Source organism: Canis aureus, chromosome 25 (genome assembly GCF_053574225.1).
Source record: "Canis aureus isolate CA01 chromosome 25, VMU_Caureus_v.1.0, whole genome shotgun sequence".
In the NCBI taxonomy this organism is placed as follows: Eukaryota; Metazoa; Chordata; class Mammalia; order Carnivora; family Canidae; genus Canis; species Canis aureus.
Window position 1 is genome coordinate 763,606 of NC_135635.1, and position 9,298 is coordinate 772,903.

General features: G+C 70.7%; 1 protein-coding gene across 3 annotated transcripts; it reads left to right on the plus strand.

Moving 5' to 3' along the window:
- Positions 1 to 231: 231 nt before the first annotated feature.
- On the plus strand, positions 232 to 8,605 carry PPP1R1A (protein phosphatase 1 regulatory inhibitor subunit 1A). Of its 3 annotated transcripts, none has more exons than XM_077869761.1 (7): positions 232 to 499; positions 4,377 to 4,437; positions 5,600 to 5,637; positions 5,967 to 5,997; positions 6,419 to 6,571; positions 7,982 to 8,088; positions 8,439 to 8,605. In XM_077869761.1, the coding sequence occupies exons 1-7, from the start codon at positions 416 to 418 to the stop codon at positions 8,445 to 8,447; spliced, it is 483 nt and encodes a 160-aa protein (XP_077725887.1). In that variant the 5' UTR covers positions 232 to 415; the 3' UTR covers positions 8,448 to 8,605. The 3 variants fall into 3 exon arrangements, with proteins under 3 accessions (XP_077725887.1, XP_077725885.1, XP_077725886.1); XM_077869759.1 differs by having other exon boundaries at positions 236 to 499; positions 5,934 to 5,997; XM_077869760.1 differs by having other exon boundaries at positions 236 to 499; positions 5,934 to 5,997; positions 8,442 to 8,605.
- Positions 8,606 to 9,298: the final 693 nt, after the last annotated feature.

Genomic DNA, 9,298 nt, shown 5'->3' on the forward strand with positions numbered 1-9,298 from the left:
CCGTCCGCACCCCGCCCTGCACGCACCCCGCCCGCACCTCCGCCTCCACCCCTGCCCCACCTGCACCCGCACCCCGTCCGCACCCCCGCCCCGCCCCGCCCCGCCCGGAGCTCGGGGACCCCTGGCGCCCGCCCCTCCCGCAGCCCGCGGCCACGACGGGGTTAAGGCTCGGGCTGGGGGCGGGGCGGGGCGGGGAGGGGCGGGAGGGGAGGGGCGGGGGCGGGGCGGAGCCGCCGGGCGGCCGCCGAGGCCCAGGGGCCGGGAGCCGGGAGCACCGAGCCGGCAGCCGACCGGGAGCCCAGCGCGCAGGGCCGGGGCCGGGGCCGAGCGGAGCGGAGAGGGAGCGCCCGACCCCCGACCCCCGAGCCCCGACCCCCGAGCCCCGACCCCCGAGCCCCGAGCCCCGAGCCCCGCCATGGAGCCCGACAGCAGCCCGCGGAAGATCCAGTTCACGGTCCCGCTGCTGGAGCCGCACCTTGACCCCGAGGCGGCCGAGCAGGTGCGGGGCGGGCGGGGCGCGGGGACCGGCTGCGGGCGCCCAGAAGCCTGGCTCCCCCGGGGGACCCCAGCCCCCTCCCCCAGCCCCCACCCCCTCCCCCCTCCCCCAGCCCCCTCCCTCCTCCCCCGGTGGGACCCCCAGCCCCCTCCCCCAGCCCCCTCCCCCAGCTCCCCTCCCCCCTCCCCCCTCCCCCAGCCCCCTCTCCTGGTGGGACCCTCGGCTCCCTCCCCCAGCCCCCTCCCCCCAGCCCCCTCCCCCAGCCCCCACCCCCTCCCCCCTCCCCCAGCCCCCTCCCTCCTCCCCCGGTGGGACCCCCAGCCCCCTCCCCCAGCTCCCCTCCCCCCTCCCCCAGCCCCCTCTCCTGGTGGGACCCTCGACCCCCTCCCCCAGCCCCCTCCCCCCCAGCCCCCTCCCCCCGTCCTGCACCCCCCAAGGCGACCCCGCCGGAGTTCCCGAGCTGGGGGGAGCGCCCGAGGCCCCCGGCAGCCTCGCGGGAGGGGCCTGGGGCCGAGGCCGGGACAGGCAGGGGTGCAGGCAGGGGTGCAGGCAGGGGTGCAGGCAGGGGTGCTGTTCCAGGACTAGAACGGTCCGGGGCCCCCGCCCGGCGGGAACCGGAGGAGCCCCCGAGGGCGGGGCGGGCCGGGCCGGGGCGGGGGCGCTGGGTCTGCGGCCGAGGCCCCCCCAAGCCCGCGCACGTGGGTCCCTGCTCCCAAGTCCTGCCCTCGGAGCCGCGGGGGGGGGGGGGGGGGCCTGCGCTCAGCCTGGCGCGGGGGGTGGGAGTCCGAGGCCCTGGCCCAGCCCAGGCCTGCTCTATTTTTAGCTCGGAGCAGCCTGGCAGAGGCGGCGTGGATGAGTGTGAGCAAGCGTGTGTCTCAGGGAGAGGGAGCGTGCGAGGGTGACCACCCGGGGCCACTACGGCCGCCCGTTTGCCAAATATTTGCTCGTTTGCTCATTGCTCCATCTCTGTCCCCTGGCCTGGCCATCCCGGTCCTAAGGAGTCCCCGGGGGTCACCGGGTCGGTCCTGCCTCGCCCCCCCGCCGGCTGCCAGGGCTCTGGCCCAGCCTCCCCCCCCCAAAACCTCTGGGATCTCCTGGGGTGGGCCGGAGCCTGTGTCCTCCGCGTGGCCCCGGCTGTTGGGGGCATCAGGTCGGGCATGAGGGAAGGGCGGGGACCACACTGTCCCTGGATGTCAGGGGCCTAAGTGTGGGAGGGGGTCGGAGCCTGCACCTCCCTCCTCTCCCTGGCGGGGCCCCCTGTCCGGGCGCCAGGGGTGGCAGTAGGAGGGCCGAGGGGAGCCCCGGAGCTGGTGAGGATGAGGAGGGTGGAGAGCCGGAGCCCGTGGAGTGTCCCACCAGCGTCGGGGGCCAGGCCGCTGTGCCCCGCACCCCGAGGCAGGGCCCTGAGATGATCTCAGACCCTGAGAAAGGGCCCGTGGGTGTGCAGGGGGAGCGGGCGGGCCGGGCTGAGGCGCCGGGAAGCACTGCCCTCCACCGGCGCGGGCGGGTCTCCCTGCCTGACACCTGCACCTGTTTGGTGCTGGAAAGGCAGGTGTCAGCGTGGGGGGCGGGGAGGCCTGAGGCTTCAGGGGGACACAGGGCGAGCCGGGCGGCAAAAAGAGCCAGGACTTCCGCCCACTTTCCTCTAACCTTCCAAAACTGGTGTCCACTAGACACCTGCTACCTGCCGTGGGGCCTCCACCCCTCCTGCGGGGCTGCCCAGGGTTACGCACGCGAAGGGCTCCAGGCGTGGCCGGAGCCCCTGACCCAGACTGACCCGAGCAGGCAAAAGGGGTAGAAGCCGTGGGTTAGGGGCACAGAACGGCAGGGCTGCCGGGGCGCCCACAGCCGGGGGCACGGCGGCAGATCGGGGCTCAGGTGCCCTTGAGCGCTGGGACGAGACCCCGCTGCGAGGAAACCAAGGGACCGTCTATTCGTTCCCTAGTAGTTCGGGTGCGGGGAGGTGCTCGAGGAAGGCGGCTGCACACCCCCCCCCCGCTGTGGGGACCCTGGGTGCCTAGGAGTCCCGTCCAGGGTGCGGAAACTGGTTAAGGAAGGGGTGTCGGACGGCTCCCGAGGCCTTCGCTGACACACGTGGGTCCTTCCCAGGCTCCCGCCTCCCCCACTGTGCCCCAGCCCATCCCTGTGACTCCTCTACCGCCAGCACCCCGTCCACCCAGAGCAACAAAGAGGAGCCCCCTCCTGGGGAGGGGCGGCCCTCATCCGCACGTGAAGCACACGCGCGCACCTGCTGGTGCCAGCGCATCTGCATCAGGACTGGCCACACGGGCCCACGGCTAATGGGGGGGGGGAACATGCACACACACGTGCGCGCACATTCAGGACCAGTACTGCCAGGGACCTTGGAATGTCACCCCAAACAGATGTCGCTCCAGAGAAAGCAATGACCCGGCCCAGCATACCCCCAGCATATGCGTCCCACTTCCTGGGGGACAGTCCCCCTCTCGGAGCAACACCGCGCCTCTACTGTGGCCGATGCCCACCTCCTGGGCACAGAGAAGGGTGGGCGTCTTACCCCCCTCCCCCAGTCCTGGTGACACCACATCATGGACACAGACACGTAGAAATTTGATCCCTCGGTGTCCTCACCCTGCTGCCTCAGCCCCGGGTCACGTGAGCTCCTTTCCCAGCCATGTGGCCCTCCGTCGCCTCTTCTGCCCTGGAGGGAACCGCAGGGACGCCGGCCCCACGGTCCCCTCACCGCCCAGCCCCGAAACCCTCCAGAGAAAGGGGAAAAGCCACATGTCCCAGGAGTCCTTGGACGGCCTTCACCAGCGGTCACCTTTGTGGGCAGCCTGGCAAAGGAACGCAGAGGCCCGGGGACGCTTAGAAGAAGTCCTTAGAACGGGACCCCGGAGCCCGGCAGGAGGGGGCGGGATGGGGCGGGATGGGGCGGTCCCGCGGGGGCTCCTGCTGGTGGATTTACCACCCCGAGGACTCCCCCCGCCGCGCTTCCTGACCAACTGGAAGGGCAGTGAGTCCAAGGAGAGAGAGGACTTTGGGGAATGAGCTGGGGAATACAGCTTCACCCCTGCGCCTGCACCCTCACCCCTGCACCTTCACACTTGCAGTCTCACCCCTGCGCCTTCACGCCTGCACCTGCACCCTCACATCTGCACCTTCACCCCTGCGCCTTCACCCCTGCACCCTCACGTCTGCACCTTCACATCTACACTTGCACCCTCACACCTGCACCTGCACGCCTGCGCCTTCACCCCTGTGCCTTCATACCTGCACCTTCACCCCTGCACCTGCACCCCTGCGCCTTCACCCCTGCACCCTCACGTCTGCACCTTCACGTCTACACCTGCACCCTCACACCTGCACCTGCACCCTCACACCTGCACCTGCACGCCTGCGCCTTCACCCCTGTGCCTTCATACCTGCACCTTCACCCCTGCACCTGCACCCCTGCGCCTTCACACCTGCCTTCCCCACGTGGCCCCCCGGGGCAGCCGGGGCCTGAGGGGCGCTCTCCACAGATGCCAGGCCACAGACTGTTCAAGGCTGTCTTGGGGGCGGGGGGCGGGAACACTGAGGGACGAAGCCTGTGCCCTCCTCCCGGGGGGTTTCTGCCCACTGGTCGGGATGGACGGAAGGACAGCAGCCAGGGATCGATGCCTTAGAGCAGATGCAGCTGCTGAGACGGAGAGCTGGGGACATGCAGGCGCAGAGAGGGGTCGGGTGGGGCCTTCGGGGGCCCCAGGGGACAGGGATGGGCCCGAGCATCTCCGGCCCGGACGGTAGGGCCAGTGCAGGGGCATTTTCGAGGTGTGTCCAGCAGGAGCCTGGGTCCCGCTGCCCGGCGGCACCGGGCGGGGCTTCGACGCCTTCACATGCGCTCGACCTCTTCCCTCAGATTCGGAGGCGCCGCCCCACCCCTGCCACCCTCGTGCTCACCAGTGACCAGTCCTCCCCAGGTAAGCCCGGGCTGGGCCGCTGAAGGCAGAGGGGCTGCGGGGCGGCTGGGGCCAGTGAGCAAGGAGGTGCGGGAGGGGTGCGGGAGGAGGGCGGGCCTGAGGGGCGGAGGCCAGCTCCTGAGCCCGGACGCGGGGGCCGCGTTGGCGGGACGGTCGCCTTTGCTCCGGAGAGATGGAGCCGTGCTGGGGGGGACACACCTGGCTCCCGGGCCCCCAGGAGCCGGGCTGGTCCACTGAGTGCCGGTTGCTGCGGCAACAGCCTTCGGGTTGCTCCAGCAACTGCCATCCCCTCCAGCCCCCCGGGGCAGTGACAGCTGTGAGGGGAGGGACGGCCTCCGTCAGCCAGCCTGCAGCCCTCCAGGAAGGGGAAGGTCGGGAGCACTCAGGGAGCAGCTGGCGTGGTCACCAGTGCACCCCGCGAGGTCTGGGGGGAACATGGTCTTGGGGAGCCTGACGGGACAGCAGGAGGCAGGTGCTGCTGCTCGTAAGCGAGCCTGCGGTTAGGACGCCCGAGTCCCGGCCTGCACCTGGCCACCCCGGCCTGCACCTGGCCACCTGGCCTGCACCCGACTACCCCCGACCTGCACCCGTCCACCCCGGCCTGCACTCGACCACCCAGACCTGCACTCGACCACCCCTGGCCTGCACCTGCCTACCCCCAGCCTGCACCCAGCCACCCTGGCCTGCACCCGGCCACCCCTGGCATGCGCCCGACTACCCCCGGCCTGCACCTGACCACCCCCGGCGTGCACCCGGCCACCCCGGCCTGCACCCAGCTGGATCGCTCCTCCTCCCTGCCCAGGGCAAGCCTGCTCGTCCTCTAGTGCCCCCCCCCCGCCTTGCAGGGTGGGCCCCTGACCCCTGACCCCGGGGAAGGGGGCAGTGCTGGGGAGGAGAAGGACTCCCGCGCACCTCAGAGGGAGGAGAGGGGCCAAGGGTCCTACTCGGGAACCTCCAGGTGTGAGGCCAGGACAGAGACACTGGCCTCAGAGTCAAGGACGGGACCGCGTGCGGGCAGGGGCGGCCCTCAGGGCCAGCATCCCAGGGGCAGACGGGAGGCTCAGGGCTCGGGAAGGAGGCGATGGCCGAGGCTCCCCCTTGGGACGTCAGCCTCGGAGGGTCTCCCGTCCTCTTCACTTTCTGCCTTCCCTGTTCCCCCCAGAGATAGATGAAGACCGGATCCCCAACCCGCTCCTCAAGGTGAGCTGCTCGCTGGCGCTCAGCCCAGCCCACAGCCTGTCGGGGATCATTCCCCAGACCCCCAACCGGTGTGGCCTTTGGACCCCCGTCCTCTGCAGCCGCCTGCACGAGCATGAGGGGACGCGCCCTGTCCCCACACCCGGGCCCCTTGCTCAGCACCATGGGGGGGTGCTGGGAAGCCGGGAACCCCCACACACCTTCTGAGGCCCACAACCCACCCCCAGCTCCAACCCAAGAGCCTGCAGGCACAGAAGGGGGGAGGGCTGGCCTCCACCTGTGCCCTGTGTCCCTCACAGTCCACTCTGTCCATGTCTCCACGGCAACGGAAGAAGGTGACAAGGACCACACCCACGATGAAAGGTCAGCAGGACTTCCCGTCCCCTTGTTCCCCGCGTGCGGGGGGCTGAGCACTAGACCTACTGACCCCTTTGGAGGGAGTCCTCGGGAAGTCCTTCACCCTCCCTGTTGCCAGCCCTGCGGGTGCCAGCTCCACCTCCAGGGGGCTGGGGGCCCAGGAGGACCTGCCTCACCTGCTGGGCAGGTAGGTGGCCTGGGGAGTGCACCCCACGCGGAGGGGACTCGGGGATTCCTCGGAGTCTAGCCAAGACGGGGATCGCAGCCCCTGGGGAAGATCCTTGGTCCTAAAGGCCCCGCCCGCCCGCCCTGCCTCCCCGCAAAGGAAAGATGCTTCCTTGTGTAGCCTCATCGCCCAGCGAATGCCCCGCCCCAGCCCGGCCCCTGTCGCCAAGTGGCGGCCACGTCCCTCCCTCTGTGCCCCCAGAGCTCCAGATGATGGTGGAGCATCACCTGGGGCAACAGCAGCAGGGAGACGAGCCTGAGGGAGCCGCCGGGAGCTCGGGGCCCCGGGAGCCCTGCCCGCCTGGGATCCCAGACGCGGAGGCGGCCTGCAGGCCGGGCGCGGGGAAGGCAGCAGGTACTGGGGGGGGGGGGGGCGTAAGGGGAGGGGGAGGGGGGGCCAGGGTGCGGGGAGGGCCGTGGGGGGCTGGGGGGCCGCCGCAGGAGGAGCAGCCTCACCTGCGTGGGGTCTGATGGCACAGAGCCGGCCAGGCCTAGGGCTGCGCAGGGCTGGAGGGCATGACCTGGTCCACTCCGCCTGCCTTGCTGCCCGGGAAGGCTCGGGGCCTCAGCCTCGGGGCCTTGGGCGGCCTGAGGTGACAGCAGGCCTGGCCTCGGGTTGTTGGTGACAGGGGGAGGAGGTGGGTGAGGGCCCAGCCGCTGGGGCAGGCACAGCACCAGACGGACGGGAGTGATGCTCAGAGGCGTCCGCAGCCCTGCAGCCCCGCAGACCCCGCAGACCTTGCAGACCCCGCAGCTTGGCAGTCCCCACAGCCCTGCAGGCCCTGCAGACCCCGCAGACCCCACAGGCCCCGCAGACCCCGCAGGACCCGCAGACCCCACAGGCCCTGCAAACCCCACCACCCTGCAGACCCTGCAGACCCCACAGCCCCTGCAGACCCCGCAGCCCCCGCAGCCCCCACAGGCCCCGCAAACCCCACCACCCTGCAGACCCCGCAGACCCCACAGGCCGCGCAAACCCCAGCACCCTGCAGACCCCGCAGACCCTGCAGGCCCCGCCACCCTGCAGACCCTGCAGACCCCGCAGGCCCCACATCTCAGCAGGCCCCACAGACCCCGCCACCCTGCAGACCCCGCAGCTTGGCAGCCCCCACAGCCCTGCAGACCCCGCAGACCCCACAGACCCTGCCGACCCCACAGGCCCCACAAACTCCAGCACCCTGCAGACCCCGCAGACCCCACAGGCCCTGCAAACCCCACCACCCTGCAAACCCCGCAGGACCCGCAGACCCCACGGGCCCCGCAAACCCCACCACCCCGCAGACCCTGCAGACCCCACGAGCCCCGCAAACCCCACCACCCCGCAGCCCCGCAGGCCCCACAAACCCCACCACCCTGCAGAACCCGCAGGCCCCACAGGCCCCGCAGCCCCGCAGCCCCCGTGGGCCCGAGCCCGGAGCTCTCTGGGTTTCACAGCGGGCGCCCGGGCTTTACCCACTGAGACACCCGCGGGCCCTGTCATCGGACCAGAAACGCCTCTGCGCGGAGCGAGGGGTCCCGTCCATGGGGAGAGGCTACACGTAGCCCATATGGGGTCAGCTTTAGCCAAAGTGGACCCAAACTTTTTTAAAGTTTTTTTTTTTTTTTAATTGCAAATTTAAGAATAGGGCCCTGTAGTGATGGTGGCGATGAGCGGGAACAGCCCGACTGTCCGACCGCCCCCAGGGGGGTCCAGGGCCACCGGGGCTCAGGGCGGGGGCGAGCAGCCCCCCTGCAGGCCTTCCCAGCGCTGCCTTTGCCTCCCCAGGGCCTGCAGAACCCACGCGCGAAGCTCAGGAGAGGGGCAGGGAGAAGCCCGGCAGCGAGGAACCCACGGCCCATATACCACCACCGGCCTCCCAGGGAGCCAAGCCGGTGAGAGCCCCCGCCGGCCGCCCGGTGCTCGGGGGTCAGGCTGCGTAGACCAGGGCAAGGGCTCAGACCTGGACTCGGGCTTAGGGGAACCGAGGGCCAGCTTCAGTCCCCGAAAAGCTGTTGTCCCGGGCAAGAAGGCTTGGGGGTGTCAGGCACCCGGGCACAGAGGAGGGGCCAAGCCGAGCCGCAGGGGCAAGGATGAGGTCAGGCGGGTGTGAGGGCCTCGGCGGAAGGGGTAGGGTGCAGGGTGCAGGGTGCGCAGCAGTGGTGCCCGCAGCGGGGCCCGGGGCTTCCCCTGCTGGACACGTCGAGGCTCACCCCCCCCCTCCGCCCCCGCCCCCACCCCACAGCAGGTGTGACTCGGAAGCAGGCATCCTGCCATCGACACTGCGGCTGGGAACGCACGGACACTGGATCTCTTTCTTATTCACTTTTAGGGAAAAACAAAAAACAAAAAACAAAAAAAAAAAAAAAAAACCCTCTTGTTTTTAAAAAGTGATAAATTTGGTGTTAGGTCCTCGGCATTTTCCTTCTTTCCCGGCTTGGAGACTCCCTGCTTTGTCCCTTCGCACCCTGCCCTCCCTCAGCCCTGTCTCCTCGCCTCCTGTGCCAGGGAGGAGGAAAGGGGGAAGCTGGAGCCTTGGGGGGGGCGTCCGGGGGGGCTCCCCGCAACCCGGCCCCGACCTGCAGTGGCAAGAGCGCTGAGGACCCCCAGGGTACCGGGAAGGAAGGAAGGAAGGAAGGGAGGGCCTGGGTTCTCTTTTCTCTCAGTTGAGGGAAAGATAAGCAGCTTCCGGGGGGGGGGGGGCTGCCCTGCAGCTGCCGGACTTGGGGGGACCCAGGTGGGTCCCGTGGGACTGGGCAGGGGGAGCTGCGCCCGGGCCCTCGCCGTGGCCGTGGCACCTGTCGGTGCCGCGGGGACCCTCCTTGCCCCGCCTCCGTGATTCCGCGCTCCAGGCCGGGACCCCCTCCGGCTCCGAGGCCGCCGCCGCCACCCGGTAGCCCACCCGGGGTCCCACCTGGTAGCCAAGGTGGCCGAGAGCACCGTGGTTGTGAACACAGAGGCCCTTGCTGGGACTCAAGGCCCCGGGCAAGACGACACCCAGCCCAGGGGAAGACACTTTGCGGGGCAGCCAGGCCTCTCCTACCCGCTGCTTTGACTTTCCCGGGGCTGGAGTGGGGAGGGGAAGCGGGGAGGCGAGGCTGGCCT

Excerpts from the sequence above, each read along its gene's own strand:
- PPP1R1A (XM_077869759.1), top strand. The coding sequence starts at position 416 with ATGGAGCCCGACAGCAGCCCGCGGAAGATCCAGTTCACGGTCCCGCTG. Across the intron at positions 500-4,376 it reads ACCCCGAGGCGGCCGAGCAG|ATTCGGAGGCGCCGCCCCAC; the intron begins GTGCGGGGCGGG and ends CTCTTCCCTCAG. Across the intron at positions 5,638-5,933 it reads TCCCCAACCCGCTCCTCAAG|TCCACTCTGTCCATGTCTCC; the intron begins GTGAGCTGCTCG and ends TGTCCCTCACAG.